At 35.0% G+C, this 21,440-nt stretch overlaps 1 protein-coding gene and 1 long non-coding RNA gene across 2 annotated transcripts; both read left to right on the forward strand.

Annotated features, from left to right (window-relative positions):
* Positions 1 to 3,803: 3,803 nt before the first annotated feature.
* LOC106059115 (uncharacterized) lies at positions 3,804 to 5,836 on the forward strand. The gene is made up of 3 exons (XR_001216155.2): positions 3,804 to 3,927; positions 4,297 to 4,473; positions 5,241 to 5,836. It is a non-coding gene; the product is annotated as an uncharacterized LOC106059115 (long non-coding RNA).
* Positions 5,837 to 8,650: 2,814 nt separating this feature from the next.
* On the forward strand, positions 8,651 to 21,413 carry LOC106059098 (MOXD1 homolog 1-like). Its single transcript, XM_056007032.1, has 12 exons — positions 8,651 to 8,788; positions 12,168 to 12,360; positions 12,460 to 12,592; positions 12,985 to 13,119; positions 14,177 to 14,362; positions 16,916 to 17,076; positions 18,047 to 18,123; positions 18,514 to 18,680; positions 18,875 to 18,974; positions 20,096 to 20,287; positions 20,482 to 20,686; positions 21,150 to 21,413. Exons 1-12 carry the CDS (start codon positions 8,778 to 8,780, stop codon positions 21,252 to 21,254), a joined length of 1,665 nt encoding a protein of 554 aa, XP_055863007.1. The 5' UTR covers positions 8,651 to 8,777; the 3' UTR covers positions 21,255 to 21,413.
* The last annotated feature ends 27 nt before the right edge of the window (positions 21,414 to 21,440 follow it).

A 21,440-nucleotide genomic window follows, 5' to 3' on the forward strand; every position in this document is an offset into this window, starting at 1 on the left:
ACATTGATCTCTTTCAATCACACACACTAGTACTTGAAACAATTCTCTCTCCAGTTATGTACTGCATTGCTTATTCTTTGTAAGATGCTTTGGAATTAATAACGAAGCGTCCACCGCAAGTAGCCAAGAGCCCGTCAAAGCGCCTTCAAGCCTGATACATTCATCAGTAACCTTACAGTTAAATAATAAATGGATTCATATAAAAAAAACTCTATCACCACATTAATCTGTATTAAGTTTCTCTTTAATCTAGAGGCTATGAGGGAAGTCAGTACGCAAAACGCCAGTTTCTATAGATACACTAGAAATAGTTTAGAACTGAATGTTGATCTCATTGTTTGTGTTTCATCTGAATATTTACTGTGACTATGTCTCAAACAAATAGCAACATTAGAAATGCACGGACATGTTGTATAAAGGCTTCATTGTGCTCTAACAATACTTGACTTCACCTTTAGGCTCTACGCATTACTTTGTAGTTTTAAATTTAATCCATTGAAAAGTAAAATTAAAAAAATAAAATAAACGCCTTGAAGTAAAAAAAAAAATTCTGTTTGATTAAAAATAATTTTGTAGCTTCTAAATTATTTCTATACTTGTACTTTATGCTATAGTGTTTACATTTGCGGCTATACATTCCAAATGTTTATATCGTGAATTGAAGTGTTGTGAAGTAACATCGTGATTACAAAACTAGAAGAACAACCCCAAGACCAAGTGAGTAGCGTTCTTTGAATAGTTTTTCTAAATTACATTGTTTACTTTTGACTTTGTTCTAAATTAAAAAAACATTGAAAACATTCTTGAAAACATTCTTGAAAACATTCTTGAAAACATTCTTAGTTCTTCCACTGGACGTCTAAAAAAAAAGCCAATCCCATCTATTTCTAAAGGCGTCCAAGTTTTCATTGGCTGCTAGATAACATTGAAAGAAAATAAAAAGAGCTTTAAAAAAAAAAACACACTGCGTGAGTAAACACAGAATCCTACTCAGTCTCAATGCACAACTTTGATGATCTTATTTGTGACTATAGTTTCAACACTGTATGTTGATGACCTCTTGACAACATAGCTCAGTGTTGAGAATCAAAGTGTTGGTCTAAAATGTAGTTGAAACACAAAGTACTTTTATGAACAGGTACCTTATATTTGTTGTCAGTACAAGTTCACATGAACCCGAGTTCATCAATGGTTTGTCTGTTCTGAACTCTGTACTACCATTTCTTACTATTACTAATGCAACTTATAAAATATCTCCAGTGATGTGTGGGTGTGCCTCTGCTGTCCAGTTCAAATTTCTGCAAGACACATCTAATGACATACAACCAGTGACCGAGACGTTGACCACCAGCACAGCGTTGAGATGTGGTATGAAATGTTTGCTACAGGGAGACAACTGTCAGGTTTTCTCTTACGATGATGTCACTACAACTTGTGTCCTGGGTACGTCTAAATGTTTTCGCATGAGTAGAAGAGCTCTATAGATGGTACAGCGTTTCTACAACTTTGTGAGCACAGATACTAACTGCTTAACTCTATCAGTGAGTAACTTTGCTAGCGCTGGTGGAAACCTATTTTTATCAAATCAAATCAAAGATGTTAAACTATGTAATAAAATAAAATGTTACATTACTTTTAGTAACTCAAGGGAAAGTATAATTTTTTTGTTTATTTAGGAAAGCTCATTTTTTTTCCATCAAAATAAATAACACCGAAAGAGTTAAACAGATTAGTGAAATAAATAAAATAAAATTTAGATTACTTGTACGTAGAGGAGTATAGAAGGGAAGAGATTGAGTGGTGATTAGATTCTGTTGGTTGAATCAACGATTTGAATTCCTGGTCTCACACTATCTTCTAGGGCACATTTTAATAGCATATGTTCGCAACTTTTAGCTTATAAACATTGCACTATAAAATTTAGATTGTGCATATAGGTAATCTGTTATTCGGATTGTGTCCCTTGGTGTCCAAAATTAAATACTTACAGTTCTTTGGTATTCAGCATTTTGTTCTTGCTCAGTTCCTAGATCCACTTGTATGTGAGAAGTTAAACCTTCTATGTTAATTCTACATTTAAACATTCTTCTAGAACCTCAGTTATCTCATAAATAATGTCATTCTGATGGTGACTGAAGTTACCTTAGAGATCATAAACCTTTTGTTTTGTAACCTAGATTATCTTTTCTTCCAACAAGAGTTTAATCCCAAACATTCTTCTGGAACTTCAGTTCTCCTAAACACCAGCGTAGAATAGTTTGTTTTGTATTTGTTAAATCTTTATGGTCCAAATACATTGTGGAAATATATTGAACCAGAAAAAGCCCATTTTATTATAGTGGATGTTACAATTCAGTTCAAAAGATCAAGCTAAAGATTTTACTGGATAATTAGGAGACGAAAGTTTTTTTTTTCTGGGCTGGGGGTGGCACCCTGAGCTAGTAACGACACTAAGCTAGTAACGCCACTGTATCTAGGAATGATTTCAGGTTTTACTTCAGCCTCGTCTTTACGGAACTCGAACTTAAGAGTGTTTGAAATAGTGCACACTGATCCTTTGATGTCTACAACAGTAACTAACAAGGTCACTTCTGAATCCTATAAGACTGATCAGACGACATTGACGATAGTGACAAGTGAGACTCCAATAACAAGCACGCCTACTCTATAGTTACCTACGAGCCAGATAAACCAGATCTTGAAAACATGTAGAGCCAACTTGACATACTCAGAAAACATGTAGAGCCAACTTGACATACTCAGAAAACATGTAGAGCCAACTTGACATACTCAGAAAACATGTAGAGCCAACTTGACATACTCAGAAAACATGTAGAGCCAACTTGACATACTCAGAAAACATGTAGAGCCAACTTGACATACTCAGAAAACATGTAGAGCCAACTTGACATACTCAGAAAACATGTAGAGCCAACTTGACATACTCAGAAAACATGTAGAGCCAACTTGACATACTCAGAAAACATGTAGAGCCAACTTGACATACTCAGAAAACATGTAGAGCCAACTTGACATACTCAGAAAGCATGTAGAGCCAACTTGACATACTCAGAAAGCATGTAGAGCCAACTTGACATACTCAGAAAACATGTAGAGCCAACTTGACATACTCAGAAAGCATGTAGAGCCAACTTGACATACTCAGAAAACATGTAGAGCCAACTTGACATACTCAGAAAACATGTAGAGCCAACTTGACATACTCAGAAAACATGTAGAGCCAACTTGACATACTCAGAAAGCATGTAGAGCCAACTTGACATACTCAGAAAGCATGTAGAGCCAACTTGACATACTCAGAAAGCATGTAGAGCCAACTTGACATACTCAGAAAACATGTAGAGCCAACTTGACATACTCAGAAAGCATGTAGAGCCAACTTGACATACTCAGAAAACATGTAGAGCCAACTTGACATACTCAGAAAACATGTAGAGCCAACTTGACATACTCAGAAAACATGTAGAGCCAACTTGACATACTCAGAAAGCATGTAGAGCCAACTTGACATACTCAGAAAACAGGTAGAGCCAACTTGACATACTCAGAAAACATGTAGAGCCAACTTGACATACTCAGAAAACATGTAGAGCCAACTTGACATACTCAGAAAACATGTAGAGCCAACTTGACATACTCAGAAAACATGTAGAGCCAACTTGACATACTCAGAAAGCATGTAGAGCCAACTTGACATACTCAGAAAACATGTAGAGCCAACTTGACATACTTAGAAAACATGTAGAGCCAACTTGACATACTCAGAAAACATGTAGAGCCAACTTGACATACTCATAAAACATGTAGAGCCAACTTGACATACTCAGAAAGCACCTCCACGTGTCTGTGGTTCTCTGGAGACTCAAAGTCACAAACAACGAACTGCTGCTTCATTAGACTGTCAATGTAAGTGGAGTTGTCTTGTTTTTTGTTTACAAAACACATTGAAGTTCTTTTTAGTCAGTAGGAATTAAATGTCCAAATGTCCAAATGTTTAATTATATTTATCATATTGTCAAAAGAAATTCACAGTGAAATAACATTTCTGTTTCCTGTTACATATATATCTTTTTAAAGTAAGGAGATAGAGGCAAATCAACATGAACTAGGTTTCACTCTTTCTCTCCTAAATGACGATGCCAGCGTTGATTTGACTCCCATTAAACTAAATTGATTTTTGGATTTAAATAATTACGGAGAGAAAGAGTTCAATACATTTGTTTGAGTACATCTCTTTATGCTAACATAGCTCACTATATTTTCTTTTACCCTTAGCAAAGGGAGCACATCTAGTCACAGTTAAAACACAAGCAAAGCTACAGTACTTAACAGTGGTATATTCTCCCCTGGTTTGGGTTGGTTTACTGTATAATAAAACAAGCGAAGTGTACGTATGGGATGAAGATGGTAGTATCATGACTAATGCTACTTATAACGAACTGTTTGGATTTGGTAAGTACTACTTCAAATTTGTTTATCAACATGTAAAAATAAAAGAAACATAAAAAAGCAAAACATTTTTTTTTAAAAAGGACAATATCTCTATTAAAATATAATACACATTTTTAAAAGAAATAATAAATTATTTGTTTAACATCAAGTTGATAATCGAGCTGGTACTTTGGTATCATGAGCTTGAGCTGGCCATACATCCATTAGGCCAGAAATACTTTGAACAAATGCAATTGTTTTATTATTTATAAGTACTCTTATTACGTAGACATGTAAAACTAGATCTAGATTGTGGAGCTTGAATTTACAAGGTGTAGATCTCGATTCATTTCTAGATCTAGAATCTAAATGTAATTTATATTCGATTGACTTGATTTATTTTATTTTATTTATTTTTCGCTTTACTTCCCCTACTTGATGTCCACCAGTAGATTTCCAGTGGGTGAACACGTGACTCATTAAGTTCATAGAAACAGTGAAAAAAAGTTGTGCCTGAGTTAATCATTTTATATACTAATACTAATAGTAGTGTTCATCAATTTTGCTATAAATTGAAGTAGTTTTGTTGATTTATGTAGCTCGAGGGAACAAGTGATCATAATAGCCCTGTACAACTTTTTTTTATCGGTTAGGGTTTTATAAGTTCTGGCACTATCTTGTCAGCCATAAATGATATGCCTAGGTTGTCATGTTAAAATACTTTTGTAAATGTTACTTTTAGTTGTCTTTATTGTAAAACTAATATTTTCCGATTTATATATCAACAGATTTAATGTCTTCAGCCCCAAGTTGATGTCTGGCTGCACACGCTTGAGGGCATTAGGTGTGACTCGGACAATATCTACATTTGTGAACATCAGCCATTTTGAAATGAACCATACGCTAGTTTAAAATGACGTCATCCATTCTAAAATATAAGTCGATTTAAAACTAAATTAATCAATTTAAAATGTAACATCAGTCAATTTAAAATATTAAAATAATCAATAATTTAAAATATAACATCAGTTATTTTGAAATGTAAAATCAGTTAAATTAAAAAATAACCAGTGAATATAAAATGTCTTTTTAACTAGTAAAATAATAAAGTCAGGTCTGTCATTTTGAAATGTAAAATCGATCAATTTAAAATGTAACGTCATTTTGCAATGTAAGATTGTCCACATTTACAAGAAGAAACAAGAATGTGAATGTTGACTTTCAACTTTATGTCTAAAAAATAAGTTTCATTGAAATTTGTTTTTCACATCTCCGCTTAAGAGAAAAATATAAAAAAATTCTTTATAAATCTTAGGGCTGCTAGATTTATGGATGTTTCTTTTTGTTTAGTGATTTTCGATTATTTTGTTTGGAACCATTTTGTTTGTTTCTTTTCATGTTTTTTTTAAATGCATCAAGATTTTGTTCATGTTTATGTATGATCGTTCAACAAAAAATACAATCCACAACATTTGATTCACTTTTCTTATGGGAATATTTGAAAGAAAAAAGGAAAAAAAATATTTTATGACCAAAAAAGTAAAATTATAAAGTATTTTATGATTTTATTATAAGGTATCATATTACCAAATATCTTAAATAATAGAGTATCATATTACCAAATATCTTAAAAAGTACCATATTAACAAATATCAAAACTTAAAGAGTATTATATTACCAAATATCTTTAATTATTTCCAAGCATCTTAAGTTATTGAGTATCATATAACCAAATGTTTTAAATCTATCGTTCAGTTGTCTAAATGGAGAAATTTTTGTAGAATAAAATGTACTGATAATTAAACTTCAATGTAACCATTTTTTTAAAAACAAAACATCAATCTTTAATTCTTTATACAGCAGTCATTTTCTTTCAGGTTATCAGCTCGTTATTTAAACCTATTGCTTTCAATATGATGGAAGACTATTTAAAAAATATTTTATAATAATATTTTAACTTGGAGCTAATCTGTGTATTGCTTTCGTCTTAGCACAACTGTAGGACGCAAAGCGCTTACACTTAATCACATGAGGCCCACGGACTAAATTGTTTGCCAAACACTTGGTATAAGATATCCTCTGCCCATGAGTGACTAATTAGGTCACGTACTTTAGTTTGGATTATTACCTAAGATTTTGACTAAACTAAATAGTGTAAGATAACGAACAAAAAAGTTGATCTTATCAAACTTGGTTTTAGCGGGTCAGAATCTGACTTATCAGACCAAAGTACGGTACTAGACTTAGCCCAAAGTATTTAATTTACTTCTCAAGTGCTTAAATACCTTAAGTTGCAGCAACGGTTATCAATGTGACTTTCTATTCTGTTACTATTAACTCACATTCTAGCAAAATAAACATATTAAACAAGAAAATCGCTAAAAAATAATTAAAAAAAAACAAAAACAAAGCTTATATTAATGGGTTATATTAATTGTCTGTAATAGATCTAGACTAACAATAATAAATCTGTTCGAGGTATTATTATTATAGCTTTTATATAGCGCTACTTTCATGCTCAGAGCGCTTTTGGTCCAATCTCATTTGTGGACCAGTGGGTGGGGGGGGGAGGGGGTATCTAGGAGTTGGTTTTTCGCTCACAATTCTGCCCGAGTCGGGTGTCGAACCTCGAGCCCCTTTCTAGGTAGCCAACCCAAGTTCAAGCGCACTTGGCCTCTCGACCACGCTTCCCACGAGTTAAATAGAGGTTTTCTAAAAAAAATAATAATAAAAAATAAAAATAATAAAAATAATAATAAAAAAAATAATAATTACACAGTTTAATATTTCAAATTGGCCAAATACTAATATATTTCAAATTTGGATTTAAAATTTTATTAAGCTTATAAAAGGATACGCATTGGACATTGTTTGTTATAGTAGGGAAATCCCCTCCTTTACTTTTTTTTTAAAAATTTCAATAAGAGGGCCACATTTTAACTATCCCAAACAAAGTTTTTAGCCCATGAATTAGTGTATCTGTTACATTTCCCTTCTCTCTCTCTCTCTGATCCCCTCTTTTTGTTTATTTCACCCTGCTCGTCATAATGTTTTCTAACATAGACTTTTGACTTGATTTGAAGCAGCCTGCTTCATAACGCCCCCCCCCAACACACACACCCGCACGCACACATGCTGTTGGCCGGTGAATTCTAGTATCACTATGACACTATCACTTATCCGCTTCCATTTGCCCTCCCACCCACAGCAAAAAGCGTTAGGTTTTGTTACTGTAAAAAAAGGGCAAAATATGAAAGTATATTAAATAAAAACGTTTCTTATCATGTTCCGGTTGATTGACCATTCAACACACATTTTGTTTAGCTGTTCAACTCTACGTATAGAACTTTTTTTTTTTTTATCCTAAGGGAAACGATGTACGCCATTAGACGCCACTCACATTTTTTGACATCATCAGTTTCAGGCCTAGAACAAACAAACAAAAAAAAAGCAGTTTCCAAAGACCCAAATTAAATTCTCGTTTCCAGCACTACATTGATTTTGGCATGTGCCCTCTAAAGAAAAGAATCTATCCATTCATGTTTAGTCATTGTAATCGTTTAGTTGAACACTTTTGACCATAGAGAAATAACAGTGCAAAGAAATATCAATCATTGCACTCTTTCTCTCTCTTTCTCCCTCTCCTCGAAAAAACAAATAGAAAAGAAATAGATTCTTTTTGATGCTTTTAGGCTAAGTTCTGTTGTTGTTTTTTAGACAGTGCTAAAAGGAAGCGGAAATGACGTAAGGCAAATGAAAACTAAGTTGACTTAAGGAAAGAAAATAAATAATTTAAAAATAAAGAACTATTTCTAGATGCTTTTATTAATAAATATAAACAGTGGTCTTTCGGCTAAATACGGAAACAATACAATGGTGTAAAGAAAGCTTGCCTTTTTTTTTTTAGCGAATTGTGGTTTTAAGTCTGCAAATCTATCAAAACCGCGTTCTTAAAACCCCTAAGTGGTGAAAGGAACCAGTGTGCGAAATTTTATTCAAATTCCTTTGCCTAGTTTAAGAGATCTCTTGATAAGTCAGTCAGTCAGTGGTATTTTACTAATATCATATAGATTTGCTTACTTCTAAAAGTTTGACCTTAAAACATCAGATATTAGTCCCTGAGTGTTATCACATTTGGGTTATGCTGGTTTGTGTAGACTTGTGGTAATCTAGCGTATAAAAAATAGGTCTTTGTACAAACATGAATGAGTCAATTTACTATTAACGTCCTTATGACTATTAGACAAGGGCCAATATATTTTTTTAAAAAAGATTTTGTATAAAAAGGTTACAAATTGTCAGAATTCTATCAAAGACAAAACAAAATGTTAACACAGTAAGTATTGTAGGTATTTCATAAGGTCTCAGATTATTTCCTGTTGAATATATTGTAGACCGATTCGTATAAGCTCTTTAAAGCCATTAATATTAACTAGGAAGAAATCTTGCTTCTATTATTCGAGTGCCGAAAATCAAATGGTTAATTGTGCCTAGTTTTTTTTTTTTTTTTTTTGAAGTGGTATTATTAATTATTTGGAGCATGGTCTAAAAGACATTTATTTTGAACAGCACCCTATGGATAGATTCTATTGAGTTTCAAGGCTGTACAGAAGAGCTTCAAATAGTGTGCGTATATGTGGGGGGAGGGGGGCATTACAATGCAGGAAGATGAAACTGGAGGATCTAAAAAGTGTTTTGTCCACTATACAGGGTTGCAGACCCTTCGGTTGTAGGATGAAAGAGACACAAAAGAAAAAGAAATTGATGGCTAGAAAATTATGTTGGGAGTGGGGACACGTTGTAATGTGGCCGTTCTATTGATTGAAGAGTGTTTCAGGCAAAATACACAACATATAGTGTAACTTGAAAACATGTATATCTATTGTATTCGGATTTCCGAACTATGAAAAATTGCATGATCTTCATACAAAGAGATTAAACAAAACTACACTGCCTCCTTATTTACAATATATATATATATATATATATATATAGGTGTGTGGCTGAAATAGATATGAATACTTAACATTTATACTGCTCATAAATGCTGTATAATAAAGTACACAAAATTGCAAGTCACAAATTTTCGTTTCATAAAATTCTTTAATCGGCCAGTCTCTATTTATTGATGTCTATGAGTACACAGTGATAATTACTTCCGCTTTCATCACTTACCTACACATTACTAGTGAGTAACTTCTTGCGTTCCTTTTTTTTTTTAAATTTATGTTTATTTCTACACAGATCTAGATCTTATTCTACTCAAGATTCAAGATCTTGATCAGTGTTTCACAAACTGTGTTCTGCGGAACCCTAGTGTTCCGTGAGGCTTGAATAGGTGTTTCACGAACTACTGGAATAATTAACTAGTAAGCCACTACGTGAATGAATGTCTCTAAAACTAAGCAAATTGTTCCCCTAAATACTCTAAATATGCGAAGTGTTCCGTTAAAGAAAAAGTTTGGGAAACACTGATTTAGATAATTGTCAGAGTGAGTGTTATCCTTAGATCAGTGTGATTATCAAATGTGTTTATGTGTTGTTACAAAGAACACAAAACATCTGTATGAAAGCGTGCGTGTGTGTGGGTGTGTGTGTGTGTGTGTAGAAAATTGCTACAGTTTGAAATGAAATGTAAAAACTGTAGTTAATGATAACGTGCAGCACAATTCTAAACGACTCAATCAAGATTTATAAGTAGAACAAGTCGACCTCTTTTCTAAAAACTAAAAAATTGGCAAAGTGAATATAAGATAAGGGCCTACTAAAATAGTGAGTGTCTCTGTGTGTGTGTGTTTGGGAAATCGACAATACGATGTGTGGAGATAAGATCGTCTAAATAAAATGCGTCTCTAGATCTCTAACTCTAAAGTGTAAAGAGTGAACACAATTACGTATAGTGCTGTTCCTTTTTTCAAACTGTGCCACTTCAATTATTTCTCAGTACTTCTATCATTTACGGGTAAAACTGTAGTGCGGGGTAAATATTGTAAGCTTGGACCCAACGGTGTATGCTTTGTTTAAAACTGGGCTTTGCTTTTTTTTTTTTTTGAGGGATGCAAAAATAAAAAATTTGGGCGACCTAAAAGTTCCTGGCTGGAAATAAAGTTTTGTATTGGAGGATGTCAAAATGTGATACGATGTTGTTGTAATGCTGCCTGTTCCATCGCCCATTCAAGGGCCAAAAATGTGTTGTTAGAAATAGACGTTTCATTTAAAATTCTTATACATACTGTGACTATTGTGACTATTGTGTGTGTAAGGGAAGGTTTTATCATGCAGACAGACGAGAAAATTACGACTGACTGGCCTAAGAAGTGTTTGTATTTGGTGGTCTCTACTGGAGGAGGCTAAACAAGCAAAATATAAAACATCCTTTTTTAAAAAAAATCTAACTTATCTAAAGGGGAATAGCTCCGTCCTTAAAACTATATCTACCAATAATGTACAGGTTATTTCCCTTATTCGACATAAAATAAAATAATTAATTACCGATAATTAATAATAATTAATTTGAGTATTTGTGTTTATTTATTCATGTTTTGCTAGGTACAATAAATAATTGTTTAAAGATTCAACTTGATCGTAGAATGTGTGAGGGAGAGCTAGTGTTAACAATGATTTAAAGACATTTAGCCATATCTGTGAACACTGAAGGGTTAGTTTTCCTTGTTGCTATTAAACAAAATAATGAATGACCAGTAATTAAATGAGTAATTGGTTTCTTTTTATTGATTCATGTCTTGTCAATGTTAATGAATAATTGTGCAAAGTTTCAGTTTGATCCGACAATGGATGTAAGAGAAATAACGAGGACACACTTATGTTGTTGGACATGATGGAACCAAGGCTAACAAAACTGTTCAACAATTTCCAGTAGTTGGCTATTAATGGTTACGTGAGGTGCAGTATTTATATTCTGAACTAGTAATTTAGTTTTGTTTTGACTAATATTTAAGCCAAATGTCTGGCATGCAGCAGAGAGAGAGTTTGTCAACCAGGATGTGGAACGAAGAGCAAGTTCAGCAACACTAGCTGCGTACACAGTTCAGTAGAAATAGCTGCGTACACAGTTCAGTAGAAATAGCTGCGTACACAGTTCAGTAGAAATAGCTGCATACACAGTTCAGTAGAACTTTTCTAACTTTCATTTTGGACCTCAATCTGAATACATAGAAGAGTTATCCGGAACATTCTAAAACTAAATAGATAGTATTGAGAAGCCAAAGACAAACCAGAGATTGTACGTATGTCTAACTTTTAACTTTTTGTTGTGGGATGAAGGGCGAATAAGTAAAAGTGGTACTACAAGCATGTGCGTGTGTGTGTGCGTCGGTGGAGGCGTTATGAAATGGGCCAATCCAAATCAAGTAACAAATCTATGTCAGATACCATTACGATACGCGAGGTGTATATCTATCTATCTATCTATCTATCTATCTATCTATCTATCTATCTATCTATCAATATCTTTTAAAATACTAGTGTATATTATTAAATGTATATAGTCATGTCTTATTGTTACGTATAGGACTACATTTGTTGTTAATTCGGCTACTACAGAGTTGTATTTGTAGTTCTTTGTTATGTTTTTTATTATCTCATAACTAGTAATGTTTGTAACAGTTAGTACATAGCAGAAATACACACACACACACACAAAAGAGTGAATGTTCCTTTGTTGAAATCTAAAGTATGCAGATACTGTGTTTTAGAATCTTGATAGTGATCGCTTCGTTGTTGCCCTGTGTGACGTCATTTAGAAGTTTCCAGCATCGTATCCCTAATGGAGACTATGTTCCCCATCCATGCAAGCCCAACAATATTTGGGAAGGAGTTGGCCACTTTTTAGATGAAGGAACTGGTTTCAGGAATCCATTTGGTGAGGATTTTGAGAAGGAAGGAAAGGTTAGTATGTTATTATCTTATTTTTTTTCTTATCTTTTAATCTGACTATCATTGATTAATTGAACTTGCAATCTTTTTATCTGTACATCTATTATACAGATCTGGACAGAAGCTTTGTGTCGTAAAGACTCCGATGGCGATGGACTGACCAATGGTCAAGAACTAGGAGATCCAGATTGTGTCTGGAAAGAAAATGATTTGCCAAGCAGACAGAGAGGACTGTCACATCCAGGTAATTTGTCAGTAAAACTAACGAAAAAAATATTGATTGATCAAAAATATTGCCTGTGTTTTATAAAAGTAAAAAAAATATTTCAAAATACACAAGGTTGAGGAGTAACCAACACAATGTCTAAGGAAATTCTCATCATCACTCTCGACTAGAAGTATCTCACAACATTTGAGAACCGTGCTTATAGTCAAATTAGTTTTACTTACATTTCTTTTAAAGTGTTTGCCATATATACGTATCTTTTTCAGATTTTGTGGTTGTATAAGTGTTTGAACAGATTTTCTTGCATTAACTCTATGTGACCTGAACGCACATCTCTTAAACCTCATCTATCTTCCATATTTAATAATTTTTTGAATAGAAATTCTTGCTATTTCTTGGTTCTGTTCTAGGTATCTGTGACCCGTGGGATGCCCCGACCTGCTTCTCCAAGAACGTGACTCATCCCAAGTACCAGAACCAAGAAGAGTGGATGAGAGACATGTGTAAACCAAAAGAGTTTGTATGTCCAGGGCTGAATGAGTCTGGTCAGTTTTTAAAGTACAAATATTTTTTTTATGTTAACTGTAAAAATGTAGCTAAAGAAATAGATTTTTCTGTTTATTCTAATTAGACTAAAATTATACGGGATTTAGAAATTCTCTTGAGCAGACTTTAATTGTCAGTAAAGAAGTTAACAAGTTTTTTAGATTGTATAAAATAATGCACATTTATAATTTATAAACTGTAGACTATATAAACTATAGTTAAACATTAATTTTTTTTTAAAGATTTAAAGTAAATTAAGACTGAAGATGAAGTCTTTTCATTGCTGACTTTTCAAAACAACAAGTGTATCTGAACAATTGTTGTTGTTTTTAAGTTCCTTTACGATGAAGTCATGAACAAGAAATCATCATTCATTCATCATTGGCCTCCTTCAGTCGTAGAACGACTATGGTTCATCTCAAAGCAAGTGAGATGAAAGCCTGGGCATTGTTTATGGTCGGAACGATGTCGCCCACACAGCAGTTCCCCCCTCTTCGCGCAGCTGATGTGACCAAAGGAACGGAATATCCAATACAGTTTGGGATCAGTAGCGCCGCAGGATCTGCCAGGCTGTAGCACGGTGTGCCACAGTCTGCCTAAGGGTCACCAGCTCCTGATTTTTCCTCAGGGTTGATCCCGAAGCCTTTCCCGTGTTTGGGTATAGCCGCAGGGCAGCGGAGGTTTGGATTCAGAGTTTTCCTAGATGGGTATCCAACCAAGGCTAACGAGCCCCTGCTGCCCGAAGCTTACTGGTTTAGGCGCCAGTTGCTCGCCTTTGCCCCTTCTCCTGTCTGTGGTAACGATTCCGCCAGGCTCAGTAACTGAGCCACACGTGAAGGCCAGGAGTTGGACTGACTGTCAAAGGGTATTTGAGACGCATGCCATTGGAAGCACTTTATAGGTAATGATGGGCTTAAGACCATTACCACTTCCGGCTTTAACAACCTTGCGGAACCTAAGAAACAAGAAATACACTTTTAATAATTTACAATATTGTATATATTATTATTTATAAAATTTACTCAGAACAAAAGTAACACAAATTTATGTTTTTAGATGTTCACACACTCAACATGAGTCTCCCGAGTGGAACCAAAGTCCCGGCCAAACCTACCACCTATATGTGCCAGATCTACGACTTTGAGAGCCTGGTGCCTGCTGGCGACTACCATCTGATAGCCGTGGAGCCAAGATTAGATAACAAATACGTAATGCACCACATCGTGTTGTTTGGTTGTACAGGTAAGGGAGAGAATCTATATATGTAATTCTCTGCTTCCCTCAAGAGTTTGGATGAGAAGCAAAAAGTAAAAGGAAGATTACTCTCTCTGCGGATAGTCATTCGACGAAAAAAAACTAGAAAAAGGGGGGGGGGGTTAACACGTTTTCACAACTTGCTACGGATGGAAACTATCGTCAACTCTAAAGGAACAGCCGAAACATGTAAAACATTTTACAAACAAGACATTTACAAACACTAAATAGCAGCGCCGGACTTTACCATTGTGGGGCCCTATGCGAAACGGATTTCGCTGGGCCAAGTTTGGGTAGGTAAGCGGACGATAAGTGAAATTTAAGAGTTTGTATTAGAAATTAAATTCGACTATGCATTTTATTTTTCTTTACTATGTACAGAATTACTTTACGAGCCTTGCAAGTAGCAAAGTCATACAGTATATCATAATAATTCTGTTTCCTACATAGATCACGCTCAATAGCAAGAATTACCAAATGTTTCAATCTATCTTTGAGAATTGTTGACCTGAAGTAATTCTTCATTAGTTGTCAGCTTTCATATTTAAATAAAAATATAATAATAGTGCGAAATTTAACCGAAACGAAAGTTCCAATAGAACTAGAATACGTTTTTAAAACGATCAAAACCCGAAAATGAGAAGATAATCACTTCTAGTGAGACAGCTGAAACAGAGTGTATAAAGAATGCAAAAAACTGCAGTGGTGAATGTCGTAAGAGAAGAAGAAAATGATGTAACACCAACAACTGATCAACATGTCGTAAGAAATGAAGGCAATAGTGTAATAACTGATCAACATGTAGTTATAGATAATGAGCTAAATGTGGTCGATTCATTGAGAAATCTGGATTATCATGTGTCTAAAAAAAAAAAATGGAAAGATCTCCATTGACTATTTATTACAAAAAAGTCCACCTGAGATTACTTTGGAGAATTTTCCGAAAAATAAGGATGGTAGACATTTCTCTTGAGTGCATTGCAAACCAAACCTGAGTAATGGTGAAAGTGATTTGCGTCCTTGGCTGATATATTCTGTGTCAGCAGACAAGATCTATTGTTTCTACTGCCGCCTACTGGAAAAACAAAAAAGTTCCTTTTTAAATGAAGGATTTGACCAGTGGCAAAGCTGTACCACAAGGCTAGCAGAGCATGAAAAATGGCAAAGGCATTTAGACGCCATGACCAGTTGCTAAAAAAAAAGCAGGCATTGACAAAGTTCTCCAGGTGATGCTTTATTCTGAGACTAAACGTTGGAGTCAAGTTTTACAAAGACTAGTTGCGATTGTACAATTTCTAGCGAAGAGCAATTTAGCTTTCAGAGGGACCATTGAAAGTTTGATCCAGTAATGGGGGAACATCTTCGACGTGTTACCAATGCAGAAATTAATGATCATTACCTGGGAAAGAAGAGTCAAAACGAACTTAGTATGTAGTAGCTGATGCTGTTGTGAATTCTATCCTTCAAGACACCAAGAATGCAGTGATATTGGATTGTACTCCAGACATAAGTCACAACGAGCAGATGTTATCGGTATCTCTCAGATAAGGGTTAATGTGAAAGAGCTTGTGGTTATATATGAACGTTTTAAGTTTCTTCCTGTTGTTTCTTCTTGTGACAGCAAAAAGAAGTTGGCTGGAAACATGCATGTTGTTGCAATCTTTCCAGCCAAACGTCAAAGGAAAAGGCAGTATGATAAATCTGTGGAAAACTTCACACATCGAAAAGCTGAAGATGGCTACAGGATAAAATGCTTCAACAGAATTGTGAACACTGCAATTTACTCCTTGCAGCTGAGATTTGAACTGTAACTGTGGCATCTTGTGAAAGAAGTTTCTCGCGTCTTAAACTAATCAAGAATTACCTAAGGTCAACAATTAACGAAGAGAGATTGAACATTGTGGCGATTCTTGCTATTGAGCGTGATGTATGTAGGAAAGAGAATTTTGATGATCTACTGTATGACTTCGCTACACACTAGGCTCGTTGAGTAAAGTTAATTTGATCTTATCTTATCTTACATGTATAAAATGCAAAGACGAATTTATTTTTTAATACAAATCTTAATTTTCACTTATTATGCTTATCCCTACCCAGAATAGGCCCCGCAAAATCCGTTTCGCATAGGGCCCCGCAATTGCTAGGACCGGCCCTGACTGCAAATATTAGACTATTAGTGTATGATTGCATGATTTATATGTATATAACATATACATTTTTTTAAATAGGCCTATATAAAACAACACATGATGCTGATATTTTATAAAGATAATTAGATGAATTACAAAAATCAGAATCTAATTGGAACATGACTTGCTGCCAACTATTAAGAGCGACAAAATCAAAATAATAAAAAAAATAGTTTTCTCACTCATGGACATTAAACAGAATAGAATCATTGGTAATTCCGAAATGATGCATCCAATGTAGGCCTAATTATGTCCTCGAGCAAAGGAATCCCCGTTTTCAAGATTAAACTCAACGCAAATTTTAAATATGTGTCTTCACACTAACAAAAGAACTTAAAATGTTCTCTCACAGATGACCAGGTCGCATCGGATCCATTCGAGTGTGGTATGGTGGCGTCTGAAAAATGTCAACAGTTTCTCAGCGTGTGGACAGTGGGTTTGGCTGGAGAATGTTTCCACCCAGAGACGGGCGTCAGAGTTGGAACACACGGTTTTAAACGCATGGCTATGCAGGTACGTTTTGTACTCACTGTTAATGGTCAGCTATTTGTCTCTAGCTACATGAACGTTGCTATTTTTAAAATACTTTTAATTATTTTTTTCATGTTTAACATTTGGTTTGCATTTTCATTTGTTCAAGCACGCGGGCACGTTGCCCTGCCTCATCGTGGCGCCCGCGTGGAAACGGCCATTAGAGGAAGTGGCTAGGCTAAATGGGTAGCAACACAGGACTCCCGTGGGGATGCCCACGGGTAGACGAGAGTCCACTCATTGCACGGGCGGGGTTGTAATAAAGTCCCCACAAACATGTCACCAATCCATGCGCTGTTCCTCAAAGGGACCGTTAAAAATGGCGGATCCCGCACAGTTAGCTTGGTACATTGAAGGAAAATGGCAGAAGTCCCCGGTGCATTCTCGGCCTTCGGCCGTGTATCTAGCCCACGTGTCGGGGGTCGAACGCATCGGTCAACAGCAATGCCTCACATAGGCATTGTCTAGGGTCTCTCCCAAACAGAACTGTGTGTTCACACAGGTTTTTTTTTTTTTTACTGTTTGGCGTCCAAACAGGTTTTTTTTCAAACTTAGAGCTCGAAGAGCCTTCGGCTCAGCTCTTAGACATCAACAAGCAATAAAATAAGAAAGAAAATAAACAGAAATTGATATGGAGAAATGCAATGATATAATGAAACGTTAAATAAACCAAGAAGATTGGGACAGATTTGGAAATAAACTAACAAAAAAAGCCAATTGTAGAAACTCTTAGGAAAGGTTGGCCAAGAATATAGTAAAATTGACCTTGTAGTACAAGCGTTAGAAAATTGATTCTACACACCAGCTAATCTGTGCAAGATACACATCTTTTAAACATGTATAGTTTATCAAGACGTACTGTATTCTGTATACCTAATATATACAAATCTAGCATCTAGCTAATTTTACATTTCCCTATATATATTCTGTGTTGTTGTTTTTTTTAAATTAGTTTCATTGGAATAACCCAGATAGCCGCTCTGATTGGGTGGATAGTTCTGGAATGATGCTGCACTACACAGCCAACAGGTAACGTACATATATTTTTCTAATAGGCCCATAATGTATTATGTATGTTTACTTCTAATAAAATGTGTCTCTTGTTGTCATTAATTACTAATAGTTACATCGCTTGGTTTTTTATATTGATTCTTGTGTTGTCAGGTACAAAAAATAGTTGTGCAAACGTTCACCTTGATTCGAGATTGGGTGTCGAAGAAATAACGTATGCAAACTTTTTACCAGACAGACAGACAGACAGACAGTCAGTTGATATAAACTTTGTAAAATATATAAATAAATTTCAGTAAATCAAACTTCTCATGTTACATACCACATTCAATCAATAGGGAATAAATAGTACTATATTGTGAACTCAAATTGACAATAGAATTATTTTGTAACTTGAATGTTTTCTAGGAGAAAGTACGATGCGGGAATACTTCTTACTGGACTACAGATATTTGTACTACCACCTCGACAACCGACTACAACGGTCAAATCAACATGTACCTCAAGTTGTACCAGTCAAAAGTTTAAAGGTCCCGTATACGTCACTATGGCCTGGAATCACATGCACTACGCAGGTAAGTTCATATAAAATACAACATCCGGAAATCCCAAGGACAAAGTAGGTCATTCATGGTCAATCATGGAGAGTTCAATTTTGCTTTTTCTGCAAATTTGGGTTAGAATGAATTTCATCACACTTTTGAAGAAATCAATGTCGTTTGAATTCATTTCCAAAGTGTTCAATTAAATTGGAATATCACTCTTCCAGGTAGAAAAATGACAATCGAAGTGTACCGAAATAACAGTGCTCTGACGTATCTAAGTTACGAACCAATTTACAGTTATGACAGCCCACAAGTTCAAAAATAGTAAGAGCTTTTTTTTGCAACTTCTTTTAACTTTTTCTCTAACACATATTTCATACACACACACACACACAAACACAGAACACATGTAGCATGCTATTTAGTAATACAAATATTTGTGAATGACATGAGTTTAGAAAAGAACAAAACCGTTTGTATCAATATGTTCTCCTTATTTTTTAGTGTTCGTTAGCATTATTATGTTCGAGGGTTTAGAGGGCTTCAATTCTGCCAAGTCACAGGCGGTGTTTTTAGACCAGTGTATTGTTCGAGCCAATGAATGCAATTGCAGTTTTGAAAGCCATGGTCGCCATTCTCCTGTGACACTTTACAAAGGCTGATCTCGCTAATCCCATTTTTATCTTCCGGAACAAATGTCGTGTCTTGTTCTTTGCCGTCGTCTTTCTTGTAATTCAGGCTAGAGCCGTAGCACCAGAACTTTGAAAGATTTAAAATATTTTGATATCAAATTCTCATCTTTTCTAGTTGTTGCGATCGAAACAGAACGGACGGACAGACAGACCACACAAAACTAATTAAGCGGCTATTCAAAACACAAGAATAAAGTTAGTTTGTATTATTTCCAATGTTGTATCTACACTATCAGCAAATGTTAATACACATTGAATTTGTATAGGCTTAAATGAAAAAGTTATTGTATGACTAACAAAAGGGTCACCTACACATCCTACATGGACGGCTGTCAGGTCTTGCGGTTTGCGCGTTGGACTGTCTTTCGGACTTATCGATGGTCCCGACCGTCCCGGGTCCAAACCATATCCGCTCCAATACCCGTCGTCTTGTGGGAGGTTTGGACTAAGAATTAAATTATCTTTAACTCTGAAGGAACATCAGAAACATGTAAAACATAAAATACACACGTACCAGACTCAGTTAGGTGCTGCCAACGAGATTCCAGTAGACAGACGCTGATACATCCAGATTTAGATCAAGCTAACTTTCTTTATCCTCTACAAGTTCAAGGAAGGAAGATTTTCTTGACATCCTTGACCCAGTTTGTCATGAATGTATTAGTTCTTATGACCATCTTCCAAGATTTTAATTCCAACCACAGGCTTACAATTGATAGATTTAAATGTAAACTTTAATATATTTTCTAACAGCACTGAGCACCCGATACAACTTCTTCCTGGGGATGAGATAGTGTCCACCTGTCACTACGACACGTCCACTAGGCCCCATTCAACATTTTGGGGTGAAGCGACCAGTGATGAAATGTGTTTTGGGTTTCTGACGTATTATCCTAAGTCAAACATGGACGATAGTTACTGTCTTAGTGGGGGCCCCGACATCAGGTATTTAAAAAATATATAACTCTTTGTAAAAAAAAACACATTATTTTGAAATGTTTACGTAGTTGATTTATTTTATTTATCAATATATTTAGAGATAGATAAATAATTATATTTATTACGAAGTAACAAAGTAGGATAAACATAAATTCAAATAAATGGAATTTATGTCACTGTCATTTTATTTATTTTCAAAGTTACTGCGACCCAACAACTTACCGAAACTGCTCAGACTTGACAAAGTACGCCAATCCTGCCTGGGTCAACACATCTTCTGTGTATCAGTCGCTGCAGAACAACTGTCGACCTTTCACCCCCTGCCTACAGGAGTGTGTGGACACCATTGTAGACCTGAAGAAGAACGATCCATGTTTTCAGGATGCCATGTACGACTACATAAAGGTACACTATGTCTTTCACTGGACCGTGACTAACATTTTTGTCCACTTATAAATTAGCGATCTGGGATGTGCATTATATCTCAATATAGATCTAGTTATCTTTCTACTGGGAAGTCTGATTGTATAGCAATGAAACTGGCTCATATAGATTTGAACTTTTTAATTACTTGCGATGTAACCGGACATTCAAAAGCTAGTTTCAGGAAATCAACAAATAAAACATCTAATCAATTAATATTGAAATAATGTTGGATACAAGGCGATTCTAATAAAATGTCGTCTGTACTATTTTATTTCTATGATGTAGTCAGAGACAAGTGTGTGGGGAATTGGTTTTGCCCTCAGACTGAGGAAGGTTGGGCGTCACTGATTAGTCACTAATTAGAGATGTATACTCAATGAGAGAATACAACATGTCACACAGGGCACTATGAATAACTTATTAAAACAACTTTTTGTTTCAGAACCAAATGTTGAGTTACAACCCTTTGGGAAAAGACATTATGGCCAGGTTCTCATCTTGTGAGCGTGAGGTCTACAAGGCTTTGAACTCTCGTTCAACTCAATAATGTTGAGGATGGCTGAGTACACTCTAGATGTAGTTCGGTGTAAATCTAAAGGCGGACTAAATGGATATAATAAATATCAATCTGTAATTCCTGTGCAGTTTATATAGTAAATATTTTATATATTTTATATTAAAGTTGTTTAAATTTAATAATTAATAAATAAACAAATAAATTTAATAATTGGAT

This window comes from Biomphalaria glabrata, chromosome 12 (genome assembly GCF_947242115.1).
Source record: "Biomphalaria glabrata chromosome 12, xgBioGlab47.1, whole genome shotgun sequence".
Taxonomy (NCBI): Eukaryota; Metazoa; Mollusca; class Gastropoda; family Planorbidae; genus Biomphalaria; species Biomphalaria glabrata.